At 40.1% G+C, this 20,748-nt stretch overlaps 1 protein-coding gene across 1 annotated transcript; it reads left to right on the top strand.

The window, feature by feature from the left end:
• Positions 1–1,054: 1,054 nt before the first annotated feature.
• Positions 1,055–15,094, top strand: LOC119741921. Its single transcript, XM_038217873.1, has 4 exons — positions 1,055–1,619; positions 2,468–2,937; positions 13,082–13,515; positions 13,619–15,094. Exons 1-4 carry the CDS (start codon positions 1,280–1,282, stop codon positions 14,061–14,063), a joined length of 1,689 nt encoding a protein of 562 aa, XP_038073801.1. The 5' UTR covers positions 1,055–1,279; the 3' UTR covers positions 14,064–15,094.
• Positions 15,095–20,748: the final 5,654 nt, after the last annotated feature.

Genomic DNA, 20,748 nt, shown 5'->3' with positions numbered 1-20,748 from the left:
CTCCCCTGGTTGTGTTTACTAGAGGCAAATGCCAGGCTAGGCAGGGTCTGGATTGTTTATATTAGGGAAGTTGAACTCACTTTCCAGTGTTTGGGGATCTTATGTTTTTCTTTAAAAGTTTCTTGTTTGGATTTGTGGACAGAGTTGGGGCCAGAAACAGCCCACAGACCAGAATTTATTATTATATTTTATCAGTCTTGTAGAAGAGACTCCATCTTTAATTAGACTTGCCAAGTCCTGGCTGGAGTTTAGGGATATCTTGAGTTTTTTTGTGTAATTAAATTTAGTTGTTTTCTGTGTATTTTATCCTCACGCTTATACTTAGTTTAGTAGTCATAATATAGATTCATACTTCTTTTTTTTTTAGATCTTTTATATTTTAAAGGTTTAGTTTTCATTTCTTTCTTTTCTAGGATTATTAACGGGAGTTCACGTAAGGCCAAAAAAAAATACTCCGGTCGCTGGTCAGCGCGCGCGTCGAATTTAACCATGCGCGTCAACCTTTTTTTTCTTCTTCAAATTAACACGGTAGCTACAACAGCGCCCTCTATTGCTGTACCAAGGAGCACCAAGGAATGGGGAAATTGCACCAAGGCAAATGATAAAGGGCACCGAGGCAAATTATGGAGAACACCAATGTATAATGAGGGCACAAAAAAAGCAAAGTACCCACCTTGTCTGTACAATTCAAGCTTGAAAATTTTTTTTTTTTTTTTTGGGGGGGGCCTTATATCTGTTGATTGAGATTTTTTTGTTTTACTGTTTACCAACCGCTGCCTCCTTGTTCTCTCTCCTTTCAGCTCGCCAACAATTCCGAGGATTTTCGAATCCCCTCACCCCCCATACGGTTAAATTGTCGGTTTTTGTCCAACTTCAGTCGAACTCCATCGGCGCGGCTGGTATAAGACTAGTATGTAATCGACTGAGTTACGAAAAATCTAATGACATCACAAGTTCCGCACTGTTATTCATATATGCGTGCAGCGTAATATTATGAAGTACTTTTTCTGCGGTTATATCCAATAGCGCACCGATATGCAAATGAGGACTCATTCATTCCATTACAGTACACGGGGAGTTCTTCTCAATACGTCGCGGATGTTGTATGCCCAATTAAACTTTACGCAGGCTGCAAGTAGTACTTAGTTTGCCAGTAGGCGCCGAAGGGAAAGGTTCGACAGAGGAGTGGCTGGCTGCAACTCTTTCAAGTACACCGCAACAAAACTGCTTTCTGTCGTGATTTCGAACTAGAAAACGGTACAAACCAGCCAAAGCCAACATGATTAAATTTCTAGAGAACACTTGGTATAGCGCGAAGAGACTGGCTGACGGTTATACCAAAGACGTTAAGAGAGAGACCCAGAAGTACCAGACTCTACGAGATCTAGACCTATTCGTCCTGGATAACTCGATCCGTGAGAGCACAGTGGGCCAGCTGCGCGGTCATACTCTGGAGGATAAATGGAAGGTGTATGATGAGGTGAAACGATGTGGCTTCACTAATGTTATCGTGGCCTCCTTCTCCCACATGACACGCGTAGATGACGTCTTCGTCAAGCAGTTGGTGGAGAAGGGAGAGGACCGTAAAGGACTCTACGCTTTCTCAGAGATAACCGAAGGTAGGCAGAGGAAACCCATCAAAATAATCCTCACCGACCTAACTCAACCACACCACTAAATATCCTTTGCATTAATTAATTTGAGGTTGTATCTACATCACGAATCCTACACAAAAGGAAAACCGTCTGAGCTAAGTTACAAAATTCACCGAGCGGACTTGTCTTAATTGGTAGGAGGCGTGATAACGGGCATTAGTACCCGTTGGCATGTTAATCGCGAATTTTCCACGTGTGCCATTTTGTTGGGGTTTTTGCATGACATATAAAACAAAAATATTCATAAAACTGTAAGCAAAACCACTCTTTATGTAAGATATACTTGTTCCAAAATTGTTAAAAAAAAAAATACAAGAATTTATAAGATGGTCTAAAATAAACGTCAAATTTTGAGAACACCTCTTACCAAAATTTCGTTTTTAATCAGGCTTTCATTAAAAAGTTTTTGGAGAGACGTGGTCCGGAACAAACACTGTCAGAAATCTGTCGAGGAAATAAGAGACAGTGTGTGAAGTAATCAGACGAAGAATCAAAACATAGTGGCGTCCGAATCGTCGAAATTTTCGTTTAAAATTGTGTTTTTGAGTTTTCTTTAAAATAAATCATTTCAAATTATTACTTCGAGCATGGTTAGTGGGGTTTCCCCCTCGTCAAATGGAAAAACGGGGTAAAATACATTTTAATCGACTACACACCGCATGCCGCCTGCGCCTGCGCGTCTGAATGGCATACTGGGACTCAATGTAAAGCACCTAGTCTGAGTATCAACGAATTCGTCTTTTTAAATGGTATTTTAAAATACGTTTTTTTAATGCTGACACGTAAATATTCTGCGTTTTTTCTCTCCAAAGGTGCGAAAAATCGGATACCGAACACCGAGAAGATTCCTGTGGGATTGCAAAAGATGAAGGAGACGGGTCTCTGGAACGCAATCCTGGAGGTAGACCTGAGTGACGGAGTCTACGACTTCAGTAAATTCACCATGGATGACATGTGCGCACTTGTCAAGAAATGGATCATGTGGGTGTACGACAACCTGCATCGAGACGCCAAGGTGTTGATCAACCTGCGAGACATGTCCGATGTGATGCCTGTGAAACCCGCCCGGGTCTTCCAGCTGGTCAAGTTCCTTGCCGAGATGCCAGAAGATGTCCGGCCTTTCGCTTTGCTTTTCGAAGAGGCCAGAGGCCTTTGTGTGCCAGAGGAGTGCGGCAACTGGGCCAAGTACATCCGAAAGACCATGGATATGAACGAATGGAAGGGGAAACTGTTGGTGCACATCCACGAGAAGTACGGTTATGCCGACTCCTCACAGCTCGAGGTACGTCAAATTTGTCTGCCTATGCTAACGTTCTTTCTGGTGTGAAACTAAAGGTTTCCCCATAGTGCACATGAGGCGCTGCAGTTTAGCTCATGCCCTGGAAAAGTCGAGAGAAGACGCTGAAGAAATGTTTACTTTTTAGGGCGTTTGAATAATTATGTCAAGTTGGAGGTCACCAGTCCACATGACCTCCAACTTCTTTGAACTCCAAATGTGAAGGCTTTTGTTTATTCGATGACCAGGGGCCATGCTTTTTGAACTCTCATTGGACGAGTTTGTTTACCAAATGACCCTTTGTCAGCATTGAATAAACAAGTGATGTACCAACAATACTTGGCGAATCTGCGTGTCCAAAATTTTATGAAAGGGATTGACGGTCAACAGCGTTATTGGATCATGTATAGGTTGAGGGCGAACCAATGGTTTTGTATAATTTTGCTGACTCGTCTCAATTGATCGTCTCATTGATGCGGTCACTTTCATCGGGAAAAAGTATTGTGGTCTCGGAGATTTAGTCGGGACCAAGGGGGGATCCAGAACACAATTTTTTTCTGGGGGGGGGGGGCAATGTTCGGTCCCCCAAAAAGTGGGTCCAAAAAATTGCAGCGTGGGGTTCGGGGCCCGCTTAAGGGCCCCGAAATTTGTTTGGATTCTAGATGCTCTGTGGTGCGAATTGAAGCAATTTCTGACCACTTTAAACAATTGTTTTTTTGAGGAAAAGATGGTGGTGTACGCAGTGCCTGCCTTTATTGCGGCGTCACTTAAAAAGAATTGAATTCGTTTGGGGGGGGGTGGCCCCTTTTGCCCCCCCCCCCCGATCCGCCCTTGGTCGGGACTCATGCAAACACGATTTGTTTTTAAATTAGTGCAATAAAACGTATAGGAAAGAAAATCAACTTTCGGCTTCAGAGAGCACGTAACAGAACTGGTATAACTACTATGGTCGATAGGGGGTCTACCCGATGTTCCCCAATACCTACAATCCCGGTCAAAATGGTTGGGACACTTCCTGAGCCTGCCACGGTCACCAACTCCCCTGCTCCCCCGGTCAATGTTGTTCTCTTCAGCTGATGGAGCACACACCGCGCAATGATAGACAACATTGAGCGGGGGCCGGGGGGTTGGGGGCCCAGCAAGATTTGGCCAGGATTGTCTGAATTTTTTCATTTTTGAAAATATGCATGGCATGCCGTTTGGGGAGCTGTTTTCTTGAGTTAGGTTTCCACAATATGAAATGGCGGCCGAAGGTTGAATGAAAGAACACATATTTAGGCCAAATAATAATTATTGATAGTAATACAAAAATGGAAATTAAAAATACAAATATATTTTGTAGTGTATCCTAACACGTATGGGCGATAAGCAGGGTATGCTAATGACTTCCCGAGTACTGCGGGGAAACAATCCACATGTATTTATCTACGGTGAGATTCGAACCCACGACCCCGCATTGTTGAGCACATCTTAACCAATAGACCACCGAAAGTACCGGCGACAAGAGGCTATGTTCCAATCCTTTAAAATCACAACTTTATTGTTGAGTGCATCGTAACGGGTCACCATGACGGTTCATCACCATGCCATTTTGGCCAACAACTGTACAAAATACAGTTTGTGTTTAACTTGAAAGGCCCATTAGGATACGCAAACAACATACAATCCTTGTCAATTTGTTTGTATTCACTCATTCCGTTAATTTGCCGACAAATCCATCGGTGATCCATCCAAACCAAAATATAAAGGAATTGAGTGACTCTGCTTGTTATATAATTTACAGCGGTGAACCGTGGTTACACTATGGTTTGGATGGATTTTTCGTCGAAATGGGGAATTAAAAACACATTGAAGAAGATGATACGTTGTTTGTGTATCCTAATACGGCTTTCACGTCGAACACAATCTGTACGTTTTGTAAAAATATCGGCCAAAATTACATGGTGCACCGTCATGGTGAATCGTGTGCATTGACCATGTTAGCAGCGCGCGCGGTGTGTGTATTATTATTTGAGCGCGTACTACGCGCAACATCCAAATCCAATATCAAGGCTATTGTAAATTCAGACAATCCCGGCCAAAATGGTTGGGACACTTCCTGCCCTTACATAAATCTCCCATGTTATTCCCATGGGAATTGCATGGTGAATTGGACACCATGTACATGGGATTTTTCCCATGGGATTTTTCCCATTCGCTTTTTCCCATGGGAAATTGTGTAAGGGTTTTTTCCCATGTATGGTTTCCTTTCATTTCTCAAAAGATTTATTGCTCCATGATATTTTTCAGTAACAACTTCCTTAATACATTTTAACCCTGTGTGTTAAGTGCTTTTCACCGAATAGGTAAAGCACGTCACGGAACTCCGATTAGTGGAGCTGCTAAGCGAAAAATCGTGCACTTTGTGGTAAAAGCATGAAATTTGGCATGTGGGGTCAAAATGTGGGCTAAAAATCATTTTAAGATCGGGACCCATCCTGGATCTTGCCCATTTTGGGGGCGGAGCTTGATTTTTCAAAAAAGGGGGTGCAAACAATACAAACTCATGAAAACTGTATTTAACATCAAATTTCCTTGTTTTTTACGCTTTGAAATAAACTTAAACATGAAATAAGTCATTCTAGCATTCTAACACCTGTTAATATTTCACCCTTTTGCGGGCGTGGCCTAAATGTGTAAAGAGGCGGTACATTAGAGCAGCTTGATTCAAACGAGGGAAAATCATCAATTTGGCTGGTAAAAACACAACTTTTCTATCGGTTAACTATGTTTACCATACACTGTAAAGATAAGTTTAAACGGTTGCAAGACTAATTGTTGCCCTTTAGGGGTGGAGCTACATTTTAAAGTAGGCGGCTATAAAAAAAAAATCATATCTAAATTGTTATGATTGTCTACAAGTAACTTACACAGGGTGAGTCAAAAAAAGGAAACCCAAATGGCAGGACAATTTTTTTTTATGATGATTTGCATGTAGCACTTTCAAAATCAAGATATGAAAGCCCAATTTATAAGCTTTGTTTTAGTACAAGAGTCATTCAAATCACTTATGTACTTTGCAAGTTACAGAATTTTAAACACAAACACCGTCTTAAAAGTTCTGTCAGCAAAACGAAAACAATTCACATATAGGGGGATGCGCTGGAATTGTTTTCGTTTTGCTGAAAGAACACACACCATTTTTTGTGATACGTGGACAGAACTTTAAAACAGTGGTTGTGTTTAAAATTCCGTAACTTGAAAAGTACATATAAGTGATTTGAATGATTCTTGTACTAAAAGAAAGCTTATGAATCGGCTTTCATATCCTAGATTTTGAAAGTACTACATGCAAAACGTTATTAAGAAAATGGTCCCGCCATTTGGGTTTCCTTTTTTGTTCACTCACCCTGTATACTTACAATGGCGGCATTTCCTAATTGTGCATGTACTATAAACACTATGGGGATCACAAGGAGAGGGAGGGGAATCAGGGGCGGCCCAATGAAGGATTTCTTGAAAGTGCTCTTCTAATATGTTTAATATATATATATATAGGCATATAAACATAAAAATGTGCACAGAATATACGTCCATTCAGGCGCGGTTCTAGAACCAATATTTTTTTTTTTTTTTTTGGGGGGGGGGGGCTAGCACGGTGGATCCAGAACTTTTTCAGGGAGGCGTGCTGAAATGTTGACCGGTTATTTTTTCCAGACACTTAGGCCTCCGAAAATCAATAGGTGGGGAGGGGGGGGGGGGGGGTTCATGCCATATTTTCAATGGGGAGCGCTAATAAAATCCTAAAATCATTCACACTATATTAACTAATGTACCCTTGTCACAGCTATTTCTTCTTTAGGGGGAGACCGTTCGCATGTACATCACAATCCTTCTTTATGCTAATGCAATTTTTTTTTTACGGAATTTATTTTGGGGGGGCTAGACAAAAAATTGGGGGGGGGGGGGCTACAGCCCCCCCCCCCCCGCGTAGAACCGCGCCTGCGTCCATTCCTTGCAGTGTGTACTGTTGGATTTATATTAGATGGATGTTGGGACTTGGGGGAGTAATGTGTTACTGACTGAAAAGGAGGGAATAATGTTGTTGTTTTTTCGAGAAATTATGTAACTTCTTAAATAATGCGTTAGCAATGTCCAGTTTGCTGACGTCACGATCCTAAAACCTCACGAAGTCATTACGTTTTTCTATATAATATCTAAGGGTAAGTTTGGTAAAATTTGGATGAATGGTTTTTAAATTAAAAATAGTCTAATTTTCTTGGACGTGCTAGGGGGTGCCCTTTCAGGCGTTTTTATGCCCCGCGGCGAAGCCGAAGGGGCATACTGTTTCCGCCTTGTCCTTCCATGGGTGGGTGGGTGGGTGTACAGGCATTACATTCACTGTGTGGACTTCCGAACAAAAGATGTCCACATAAACCAGGTAGAGGAGACACTGTGTGGACTTGGGCAAGTCCACACAGTGTTTCCCCATTCCTGGAAAACAGGTTTAGAGGCATTTTTGGGTTAGGTTTATCCGTAGCAGAATGAAGAGAAACACTAAAGGGAATCATAGAACAAAAATTGGGTTGAAAGAGTTTTCACTGTTTGAGAAAAATGTTTTTTTCACTGGTTTTTCTTAACTACACGAAAGCATTGGAAAGTCCACACTTGGTATGTAACGTAAACTTGTGTGTGGGTGTGTGTGTGTCCGGACAAATCTTGTCAGCGCGATAACTTGAGAAATACTTAAACATATGAACTTCAAATTTGGTTCGTGTATTGTTCTTGGTAATCCTAAGAAGCTATTGCATTTGGGACCGAAAGGTCAAGGGTCAATGTCACAGTGGCTGAAACAATAGAAATTTTGTCAGCGCGATAACTTGAGAAATACTTTACATATGAACTTCAAATTTGGTTTGTGGATTGTCCTTGGCAATCCTAAGAAGCCTTTTGCATTTGGGGCCAAAAGGTCAAGGTTCAAGGTCACAGTGGCTAAAACAAAAGAAATTTTGTCAGCGTGATAACTTGAGATATACTTTACATATGAACTTCAAATTTGGTTTGTGGATTGTCCTTGGCAATCCTAAAAAACCTATTGCATTTGGGGCCGAAAGGTCAAGGGTCAAGGTCACAGTGACTAAAACAAAAGAAATTTTGTCAGCGCGATAACTTGAGAAATACTTTACATATGAACTTCAAATTTGGTTTGTGTATTTTTCTTGGTAATCCTAAGAAGCCTATTGCATTTGGGGCTAAAAGGTCAAGGGTCAAGGTCACAGTGGCTAAAACAAAAGAAATTTTGTCAGCGCGATAACTTGAGAAATACTTTACATGTGAACTTCAAATTTGGTTTGTGGATCGTTCTTGGTCATAGGCCTATCGCATTGGGGGTCGAAAGGTCAAGTGTCAAGGTCACAGTGGCTAAAACAATAGAAATCTTGTATTTATTCTGAGATCATAGGGTTTAGGGATTAATTCATATAAAACCTACACGAACGTGTTTGCTTAATTTTCATTCATACAGATGCGAGTAAATGCTTCAAAATTGGAAGTACCAGTAAAAGCAAATGCCATGTTTTATTCATACGAACATGGTATCATTTGTACTTTATGAACTTTGTTAATATTAATTTTTCGCGATTAACATATAATAAATGATGTAGCTTTTGCGCAGAATTATTTGCTTTATAATTTCAAGGTTGCCCCAACCCGGCCTTGTGAATGACAAGTGCATATTTGAAATCTGAAGCATTTACTCCTTTATATTCATACGAAACGTACAGATGGGAGTAATGCAAATGCCAGTTTTTATTCATACGAACTACCGTATGGTATTATTTATACTTTTTCGCGATTAACATTCATAAATGCAGTAATTTTTGCGCATAATTATGTGCTTTTATATTTTCAAGGTAGCCCCAACCCAACCTTGAAATATGACAAGTAAATATTTAAAATTTGTAGCATTTTTAGGGGCCATTCAGAATTTTCAATGTTTAAAAATTTCGACTTTTTTTCCAAATATTTTGCCCCACCCACCCACCCCTAATTTCGATTAATAAAAAACTGAACATGTACATGCACTTGCACTTGCATGTACATGTACATTTACTTGAACATGAACATGTATACCCATGTACATGTGTGTCTAGTTCAGTGACGGCGTGAAGTTGTCGGTCTTCCTCTTTTGCACTGGTGACCTTCAGTTTTCTTGTGTTTTGCCCGCTGATATGCTGTTGGGAATGACAGGTTGCAGTTTTGGAAGCCACAAAGATGACCGTGGTTTTGTTGATTTTTCTGGATGAGGTGGACATGACATGTGACATACGAGGTTGTGCCTGTCACGTGAGGTAGCTGAGAAAAACATTCGCTCGTACCCCCCCCCCCCCCGCCCTGTTTGCAGGGCGGGGGGTACGAGCGAAAGAAAAACATCAGGTTTGGGCAGACATCACATCACAGGCTGCGGTCCTCGTAGTCTTGGAGTCCAGTCCAGTTTTTATAGCGATTGGTAATCGACGCCCGCGGCGTGTTATAGAGCCGACCTAGTACACCTGGTACCCTGCTGCCTCTTCACGGCCTAACCGCTACAAACGCCCGGCGTCCAAGTCTACTGAAAAACCTCTCATGTCACAGTGGGTCTATATACACTTACATGACGTACATGTACAGTACATGCGGGGTTACATACCTGTGGGTAACATACCTGTGGGGTTACATACCTGTAGGTAATAGTAATTGAATTTACTTTTGTGACCCCTGACCCACATATCGTCTTTTTATATATTGTCTTCGGATGTTTTCATTTCATATTATGCGTTGTTTTTGTGGCCCCTACTCTTACACTTAAACTTATAAAGTGTCGTCTTTTGTGATTATTTTGTTTTATTTTGCATTTCGTAGCTTTCATACATTTTTGTTTAGTTTTTGTTTTTCACACCGTGTTTGTTCATTGTGTATTGTTTTGGTCGAACAAATAATAATAACATACAGAGGACGAAGTTGGAAAAGAAACACGCATCGCGATATCGGAACGCTTGCGCGTAGTTCAGGCAACTCAAAAGATCTATCTTTCTTTTTTTTCTTTTTTTTCCATGGAAAGTGAATTTCGATTTTCAATTATTTAGCCTGAACCACCCACCCACAATTTGGAAAAAAGATCGAAATTTTTAAAACATTCAAAATTCTGAATGGCCCATTACTCCTTTTTATTCATAAGAAACGAAGTAAACGCTTATAGTGTAGCAAAAGCTTAAAGGTAAAAGTAATTATTTTCAGAATTTAGCAAACGGTTTTTAGTAAAAGTGTTTGCTTAATTTTCATTCATACAGATGCGAGTAAATGCTTCAAAATGGTAGCAAAAGCAAATGCCATGTTTTATTCATACGAACATGGTATCATTTGTACTTTATGAACTTTAATAAATGCAGTCATTTTTGCGCAGAAGTATTTTACTTTATAATTTCAAGGTTGCCCCAACCCAGCCTTGTAAATGACAAGTGCATATTTGAAATCTGAAGCATTTACTCCTTTATATTCATACGAAACGAAGTAAACGATAAATAATTTTTTTTCTGGTAATGAAACCAAGGATCCTCAAAAGTGCATGCCCCAGGCACTGTAGCTCGCAAACCCCCCCCCCCCCAAAAAAAAAACGTAGAGAGAAGACAATGAGAAGAAATTACAGTTTTAGAGGTGGGAGGAAAACCCCAGAAGAATAGTCTGGGGAAAACCCACGGAATCAGGTAGGGACTGAAAACCCAATCCACATGTAGACCATGGGTGCCGATGCACAGCGCATTGTGCACGTAAACGGCATTGCGTTCGTCGCGTTTGATGCGCTTTTTTTGTATCTGTCCTCCAGCACGTGACCCTCCCCGGTGCCGCTTTCCGTTTCGGTTTTATGTTTAAGTTTATTTCAAACCATAGAAAAACAAGGAAAATTGATGTTAAATACAGTTTTCATGAGTTTGTATTGTTTACACCCCCTTTAAAAAAAAATCAAGCTCCGCCCCCAAAATGGGCAAGATCCTGGATGGGTCCCGATCTTAAAATGAATTCTAGCCCATTGGGACCCCACCAGCCAAATTTCATGCTTTTACCACAAAGTGCACGATTTAGGCCAAAAATGGACCTAAGCAGCTCCACTATAAAGGATATTTTGAAGGGTTTCATAACAAACGAGGTAAAATGACGTCGGCTAAAAAGTACTAATTTTGTGATAAAGGAAGTTGTGAGCGTTCACAACAATCTAGGAAAAGGATGGTGCGGTGAGGCCTCAATAAGTGGAGCGTGTCCAGCTTTTGTGTCGGGTAAGGTCTAGCCTTTAGTCAAGTCCCACGCGCCTATACCCGGACCAATCGGACACGTAACGCACCCCGGATGCTGGCACGTAAAAAGACTAGCACGAGCGGCGAAGCCGCGAGGGCCTTTGTTCAAAATGACGCAAAATGACGCAACTTATACATGAACCTACCACGCGTCAAGTCCCACGCGCCTATACCCGGACCAATCGGACACGTAACGCACCCCGGATGCTGGCACGTAAAAAGACTAGCACGAGCGGCGAAGCCGCGAGGGCCTTTGTTCAAAATGACGCAACTTATACATGAACCTACCCGTGTAACTGAATTTACTGAAACCACAATTGATCTAATGTTTAGCTCTCATCCAAAACTTGTAAGCGAAAGTGGTGTCCTACCTGTCCTGATTAGTGACCACTATCATAATTACAGTCTCCATATTTGGAAAGCCCCCCCCCCCAAAAAAGAAGGCTGTTCAATAAACTTTAGGTGTTTTAAAGATATAGACAGTGACACTTTTCAAGACGACCTCCTTAATGCCCCATGGGAACATTTGCTTAATTGTCAAGATGTAAATGAACCATGGTCCATGTGGCACTCTTTGTTTATGAGTATTATTAACCACCATCCACCAAGTAAATCAAAACGTATTCGTGGTGCATCGTTGCCTTGGCTCGATGGGGGAATTCTAAAACTTATGCGACAGCGAGATCGTGTAAATAAAATCGCTAACCGTTCAGGCTCACAAAATGATTGGAACGCATACAAAAAGCTGCGAAACTTGACCACTGCACTGAAAAAAATTGCAGCAAGAAAATCGAATACTTTAAATCAACCATCGAGGAAAATAAAGGCAACTCATCGATTCTGTGGAAAAAAACTATAAGAGGTTCTCCCCAACAAACAGAAAATTACTCCAAAGACTTTTCTTTCCCAGGATGGGGAATTCGTAGATGATCTCACCGACATTGCTGATACATTTAACGAACATTTTTCAACAATCTGAACACTATGGCCAGTAATGCCCCTCCGTGTGAACTTGAAGTGGACGATGATATCCACTTATTTGTTATACATTCACTCAATGAAAAATGCTTACTGCCCGAGATTACAGAAGCCTATGTTCACTAGCAAATATCATCAATGTCGGTCGAAAAAATACATCAATCTTCAAATGACTTGTCCAGGACTAAAGAAGGGTTTTCTGTGACCAATTTCTACACTGTTTTGGCTTCTTAGGAGCCATTACGCTGGCCAGACGTCACACTGAGGCAAGGAGACGTCGCTCCCTGTTTAAAACACAAGTCCACTGAGCCACAGTGGCGCATTGAACATGTAAAGCGCAACGCCATAATAAGGGTCACTGACCGCCAGGGATTTCTTTACATCAAGCTATCATGTAAATCAAGGCGTGCTTAACTTAATAAGTGTGCTACAAGTTAATTTTCAACCTAAGGATGTTTTACACAGAGAGCATAGAACATACATGCATAAAGAGGACTCGGAGGTAAAATAAACTGGAATGCAAACTGGAAGTCTACCATAGCCAAAATGCCAAATATTACAAATCATATAATGGCTGTGCAGGATTTCATGATTTTTTCCATGACTTTTTTCTTGTATTATCAATTTTCCATGCCTCCTTGTATAACAACAAAATCCCATGACTTTTCCATGACTTTCCGTAATAGCTTTAAATTCCATGATTTTCCAGAATTTTTCCATGACTTTGGGAACCCTGTTTATAGCGCCTGAGTGTTTTAAGTAGTGACAAAGTTTGGATGTGCGAATTTATTCAGATTTGGAATAAAAATGGCGATATCTAATTACATGATTCTGAATCTCAAATCGGACTTCTTTATGTTTTCTAGAGTTTGATGTGTGGTGCGGATGGCACTTGGGGCAGTATCTGCATTGAAGGCGCTGCCATGGGCAACGCATCAACCTGCGTCACTATGATGAACCTCATCCGCCTTGGCAACAAGAAGATCCTTAAGAGCTACAACTGCTCCTACCTTCGGAAGGCAGCCATCAACGTGACTAGGATCACCACCGACCGAGACCCGCACCTCAAGCAGCCGGTGTATGGGGAGAGAGCCTTGGACTTCGTCTTGGGGCTGAATAAGGAAGACTTTGACTTGGCTGACTTCTTTGGAGAAAAGGCGCCCAAGAGGATCACTTCTTTGGCATCCAACGAGATGATCCGTCTGCAGTTGATTGAGCTTTACGGCAACGATCCGCAGTTCACCCTTGACCAAGCTCACAAGATGAAAGAAGCCATGCTGGAGGATCTTCGAAACAATAGGTAATTTGCGTAATTAATGTAAGCCATTATTAATTTTGAGCCATAACACTTGACGCGTTATCATTGATGACGCTGACTTTGTTCCATGTTTGTATCACTTCAGGAAGGAAGAGTACATGAGTGAGGTGGGCCTGGCCCTCCTCTTCGACCGGGCCGGAGGCAAAGTCACCGAAAAGATGCGTGACATCATCGAGAAGATGAAGCTGAACAACGTGCACGCCGAGAGGATGCTCTCCGAGGTACGTGAAATCTGGGACACCTGGGACCTGAAAGACGAAGTGCAAGGTGATGAAATGCTGGAGTACGACTCCTTCTACAATGGCTTCATGGCGCCGTACTTTGCCTGCTACCGGTGCTCCGACACCCATCAAGCTCTGCAGGCCATTGACATGGATGCAGACGGGCAGGTGGATTGGAGTGAGTTTCTGGTCTATCTCAAGTGGGCCTTGCATGAGTACCCCAACATCAAGGATACCCAGGAGCTGTTGGATATCGCGTTTAGGAAGGGGCTCATCCCGGCCATGAGGGATGAACTCCTTAAGGACTAGATAGAGCATCCAGAGCATCAAGTTATCACAAGTCACATCGCAATTCAAGTCTTTATTCAACTGACAAGCCATGTTATTGATCTCTAGGTAGAAGTGACTATCTTTATAAAACAAAAGTAGTTCTTTAGGCATTCTACTGATGATGGTCATAGCACACAAACTGAAACGTCCAGTTAACACCTCTGGTTCTCAGAACCAATGAACTTTCAACCTGATCCCTAGTGGTGCATATTACTCTGACGTAATGATGACGTCATCGGGTGTCAAATTACAACCGATTTTCGTTGACAAAACAAGACCATCTTCTTTCCCCTAAAACTCTTGAACAAAATAATCGATCATGTTCATACGTTGTAATCAGATTGACCATTATTTTAAAAATACCCATTTTGTATCGTGTAAGTGATCTCGCTTGACCTTTACTTCCGGGTCAACCGGAAGGTCAAAGTGAATTTAAAATACATACAGTAGCCTCAAAATCAAAACGAACCAAATTTCTTCCAAACGGTTCATGGGATGACGATAAAACATAGACGGACCTTGAACCCTCATCCGAAGATGCTTGGCAAAATCAAATTACAAGGGTAACCTCAAAATATCAAAAAATAAATTATAACTTTATAACGGAATAGAGTTTTGCTCTCATTTTTAGCTATGTTTTAGACCTTGACTCTGGCAATTTGAGTCCCAGGCGCAAAGCTATTTGACCTTTACTTCCAGTTTTACCGGAAGTGCAATGATAATTTAATGTAACTTGAAAACGGGAGCATTTTACTTCAGTTACATAAATCGTGCAAATAACTAGTGAATAATGTCAAACAAATATGCCTATGCCTATGCCAACTTCGAAAGATTTGTGACAAAGATACATGCCAAAGAGGCAATAAGGAAAGACGTTTACAAACCGGGATTTGGGGAAAGAACATCAAAGAAAAACTAGAGGTTGTATAAACAACCACACGGTGTTGGGCCATGGATTACCGCAGACTTTGCCACACACATCAACTCAAAATATGCATGTTTAAATCCATGTTTGAATTTTTCAACATGCCGCCAGAGGGCGCTCTAACATTTGATGACGTCACCTGTAAAATGTTTGTACAGTACTACCTAGGCAGACACTCACATCGTTGAAAGCAAGTTCGCATCTTCTGCCAATTTCAAATAATAAGGCACTTTCGGTTTCGACCGGAAGGAAGGGTCACGTGATTTTGCACTTAATACCAAAAATGAAGACCCTGCAATATTGTATCGATTGCCATAAAAAACAAAATCAAATCTGTAGCAGTTGATTTTATATTGATTTTCAAAGATTAAATCTAGTAATCTTTGATTGCTTGTAATATGATACTTGATGATCATCCTCAACTGATTTGCATAAAAAAATAGTGGCCGCATGAGGTCGCTGTTCGCGCTGTAATTTTTACATGCATGTGCATAGTGCGTGAGGATATATGCCGACGATTGACCGCGTACGGGACGAATAACGACGAGAGCATTGACCAAGGCTACCGTTGGTAGGGATTAGTCACATGCGAGCACTCGGATAAATTTCCATTAATTTAAATTTCTATGAATAATAATCATAATAATAGTGGATATTTACAAAGCGCACATATCCACCAGGACTGGTGCTCAAGACGCTACATCATTTAATACGCCTGCTCATTGGGCACATGAAACATTCCAAATACCATCTCAGCTCCCTGGGGAGTATACTTTTAATGTCTAAGAGATTGGGTTTTATGTCGGATTTTCTTAATTTGTTCCACGTTAATGTTAGGCACCCAGACATGCTCACTTTCCATCATTTAAATCCAAGGACTGATGCCTACAAATATAGTCTGCTGTTCGCTTTCCTAAAGTATATTCTGAGCTTGATGCTGAAACCAGGAATATTTTGATTTTAGAGGGTGTGGGGTCTTTTCGTTCTCATTTGAGGAGGGATTTATCCGACATGTAATTGGGAGTGTGTATAAACTAGCAGACTTCAGATATATATTTTTTTTCTTTTTGGGGGAATTCGTCTCTGTACTGGTTGTTTTTAATACTGGTCTTTGGGGCGTTCCTGTTTTACTGGTTTTTACTCTTTTCCTGGTTTGATAGTGTTTTAATATAAATTCATTTTTATCAATTTTTATCTCATCATGGTCATTGGTCTCATTGGGGTTTTTCATCTAAGACAAAAAACATCTTGCGATAGTACAATCGGCCTGCTTTTATCATTACATGTTCGCATTTACAGTTGTTTAATTTTTGTATAATTTGGTTTTTATTTCATTGTTATTTCTTCATTTAAAATTCATTGTTTTAATTTGAACAGGGGTCTGGTGAAACACATCGTTTGATGACAGTTTTTATGCTTTTGTTTGTCCTTGACAGCCTCTGTTCATGTTGGTTTTACATTTCCTTTAAATTCAATTTTATATTAATGTCTAAAGATGTAAAATAAATAAATAAATAAAAATACAGCTCGGTGCAGCCTGTTAGGCGCAAGGAAGCTAATTCAATCACAATAACCATCTCTGCCCTCACAGGTACCCATTTACTCCTGGGTGGAGAGAAGCAATGAGTGACAAAGTGCCTTGCCCAAGGGCACACTTTGTCACTCATTGCTTCTCTATGAGTGTCATTTCCATCCATCCCGCCCGAAGGGTAGATCCGTTTGATACTCCATGGATTAACCCGCAGCATCTGGGATCAAAAACTGGCATTTTTATTTACTACCTGTTTTTAAATGCTCTTAGCAATGTTTTGTAGAAGAACCACAGAATTACGATTGGTAACAATTGCATTTTGTACAAACACTGGGCAAACAAAGGGGCAAACTTTGTGCCTGACCTACTTGACGATAAAGGTGCTTTTCTATAGCTTAGAGGGCTTTATGTGAAAATTCAGTATAAGGACCAACTTTCTTGAGTATATGGTGGTGTCGTCAATTAAGGCCGTCAAAAAATCTTTTCGTTATTTACTTAAAGAGGTCAAGTCAAATATTTGCTTTCCTTTTATTCCACTTAATTTTGAGATACTCTTACTAGATAAAAAAGTTCTACCCGTATTTATTATATATTTACTTCAGTAAAAAAGGTTGCAAGTAGGCCTAGGTTCATTGATATATGGGAAACAAAATTGAGTATCAATTTCCCTGCTACCTAATGGTTGGTTGTTTTTGAAGTATGCCCTTTATACGATTACTTATGATACAAAATTACGGTTGTTTCAATATAGATTAGTTCATACAATCCCGGGCGTCAATTCTTATTTGATAAAGATTGGTAAAGGGGAGAACGACTTGTGTTCCTTCTGTCATGTAGAAAAGGAAACCGATTCACTCATTTTGTACTTGAGAGATTTCTTTATCGTTCTGGAACCAAAGTGGTGATTGAATTAAGAAGACCTTGAATATTAATATGCTGGTAGATTACGAGATGGTTTAAGTTGGCATACTGAACAAAAATTAGACTTAAGAAGTCTTCTATGCTTTTAGCATATTTACAAAATGAAGATGACTTGTAGCAAACTGTCCTTTTTAGTATTTAAGAATGAGCTAAAACGATACTATGTATAAGAAAAATTCATATTTACTACAAATGGTAATCTTGCTAAATTTAATGCGAAATGGGATCCCTTCTCTCTTCTATGTAATGATTAATTTCTTATTTCTTTATACCTATTGTAAAACGCAAGAAAAACGTTTCTTCTAAATAAATAAGTTTCCTCCTGAGGAAAAAAACACAAGAAAAAAAATCGAACCATGACAATGTCTGCGCACCAGAAGATTCTTTCAACCTCTAAAATCTCGATACACTTGATTTTTACAGGTTATTTTTACAAAAAAAAACACCCCGAATTTTTTCAGTTTTTTTTTCGTTTTGTATTTTTGGGAAACTGACCTCGATCTTCCAACGGACAGTTTTGGTTGAGTCTGCATTTGCGTTTGTAATACTGTTTGTATTTACGTTTGTATGAATTAGTATATATGTTCAACTGTGCAAGACCCTAGACGCGTCGTTTAAGGAGCAGTTACATAAACAGTTACATAACATTTTGCAAAACGCACTCACGTTAAACGTCAAGTATCGCAGTTAATTAAATAAGCAAATCAAAACAATAAAATGGCCGGATATCTCTGCCTCAACAAGACCTTCTTCATGGGAATAAGTTAATTAAATAGTTAATTGGAAGGGCATTTCCGGATAATGATTGTACCTACACAAATTGACAAGTGGACAGTCTTTCAACCCAATCGGACTTGTACTTCAGAAGAACAGTTTTCCTTGAACTTAAAACAGACTGTAAAGTGTTGTAACATTGCTACAGTTGTCAGTCTACAGTTGAGCACGTCCAAAGCACTTTTTCCTGTTTGATTCCACAGTTTATTTAATACTTGGAAAAATGAAGAGTTATCTGTGTCTCCTTGTTGTTCTCAGTCGGGTGTCCGTCCTCGTCAGTGGTTACGAAAAATAAATAAATGACAATAATGGGCATTTGAGCGCGAACATATCCACCGTGAGGTGTTCAAGGCGCTATACATAATTTTATACAAGCAAAACAGCAGCAAAAGTTAAGTGAACAAAATCAATATAATAAACAAACTAAACAAATTAAGGTAAGCAACGTAAGAGCAGAAAAACAAAATAAACATAAACGCAAGGGATTAATTGAAAGATAACGACATGGGATGAGTTTCGAGATATGTTTTGCAGGGCTGGATGGTTTCTGAAGTTTTGATGTGAATACAGGTAGCCGATTCCACAGACGAGGTGCTGCTACAGAGAAAGACCTGTCTCCCCAAATAAGGTGCTATTTTGGCTCATGTAGTAGATGCTTGTTACTGGATTGGAGAGTGCGAAAAGACGGAAAATGGAACAGGGACGTTCTAATGAAAGCAATGATGTTATGGGTCCATAGTCGTTATATTGGCCATACGAGGTTATTTGGGAAAATACCTGTACGAAGTGTAATTTATCATTCAGGCTGCCAATACTTTTCTATTAAGTGGAGTTATTATTCATACAGCAATAACGGCTAGTTTTACAAACTCATTTAAAAAGGAATGCTAAATATCGGTCAATATCAACACGTTCAATACAAAGGCTATTGATTATTCACAGTTTAGGAATTAAGATAATATCCGTAAGGTACTCGCGTAAGGCTTGAAGGCGTATCTGTCTAACAAAATAAAACAAACACTAGAGGTTGTGGCAACAACCGCACGGTGTTGGGCCATTGATAATCGCAAACTTCTCCACACACATCAACTCAAAATGTATGTTTAAAGGCATGTTTGACTTAAGAATAAGACATAAGACATAAGAAAACATCGTTGAAAGCGAGTTCATATCTTTTGCCAATTGCAAATTAGAAGGCACGTCCGGGTTTGACCAGAAGGAAGCGTACGTGATCTGACGCGCACGAGATAAAAAGAAGATCATGTATAATCATATCGATTTTCTGCAAAATTCAAGTTCCGGTCTCTCACGGTTGGTTTTATATTGAATTTCAAAGATTAAATTGATTAATCTTTCAAGTGACGTCACGTGACCCCTGATGACGTCATGATGACGTAATTGCAAAAATGGACATCTTCAGTGGGTTGACAATTGAAGCTCATATATGTTTTCATTTTGACAAACAGTTCTGGAGAACAATTTGCTGAGGAGAACAAAAATAGTCAGTTACAATCACAGTTGTTGGGCTCATAGTCCAACACCTAACAAATGAGCAGCAAGCACGTGGGTGGTTGGAAATTACAATCAATCTATAATAATCCTACATTGACACTAAACCAGGTGTCTTGTTTCTCTCCACGTGTACTTCGTGCACTGATCAGAAATAAACTCACTCTATAGAGGGAAAATACTTGCATATAGACATTTCTCAAAGTGTCGAAACGTGGCAGCTATATGAGGCTCGAACTTCACTTTGAATCCCACAATGCATTGGTTGCCAGGCGGGGATCAAGGGGGGGGGGGGGTAAAAAGAAACCAGCCCTGTCAAAAAAAATTTTTTTCTATAGAAATTTATAAAAAAGCTACCCCGCTCTGACACACAGAACATTATACTGGTATTAATATTCGCCTCTGCACAAAATACGTACAGAGCCTGCCGGGTGACGGTGGTATTTGTACACCATTCTGAAATACATGTATAGTGTTAATCTGTTTTGAACAGCACCCCCATTGAAAGAATGCTGCGAGCCTCTCCCCCCCCCCTATAAAAACCTAAGAGCCCTGATGAAACACCGCTTTTTGCTGTTTGGGTTTACCCTGGATAAATAAAGGTATAAATAAATAACACAATAATCTTCAAAACTTCAAAATCTATATAAACTCACATGATGACGTAATGATGACGTCAACTCAATTAATCTATAGCACATCCCGGTCTACTATACATACCAACATTCAAATTAATCGGATAGTTCACTATAGGAGTTTGCACCTTCAAGATGACGACCCATAATGACGTCATCACGACGTCACTCTTCGGGACAGAACTTTGCTATAATGACTATGCCTATATTAACTTTGAATGATGTGTGACAAAGATAAATGCCCAAAGTGGCGATGAGAAAAGACGTGTACAAAGTCTATGGGATTGTGTGATAGAAAGCTCAAGAAGACAAAACAACCTGAGCAAAAACAAGTAAAGGCTAATCCAAAAGAAAAAAATAACACATAGG

This window comes from Patiria miniata, unplaced genomic scaffold, assembly GCF_015706575.1.
Source record: "Patiria miniata isolate m_02_andy unplaced genomic scaffold, ASM1570657v1 HiC_scaffold_5, whole genome shotgun sequence".
NCBI lineage: Eukaryota > Metazoa > Echinodermata > Asteroidea > Valvatida > Asterinidae > Patiria > Patiria miniata.
This window is presented reverse-complemented; position numbering and strand designations above follow the sequence as displayed.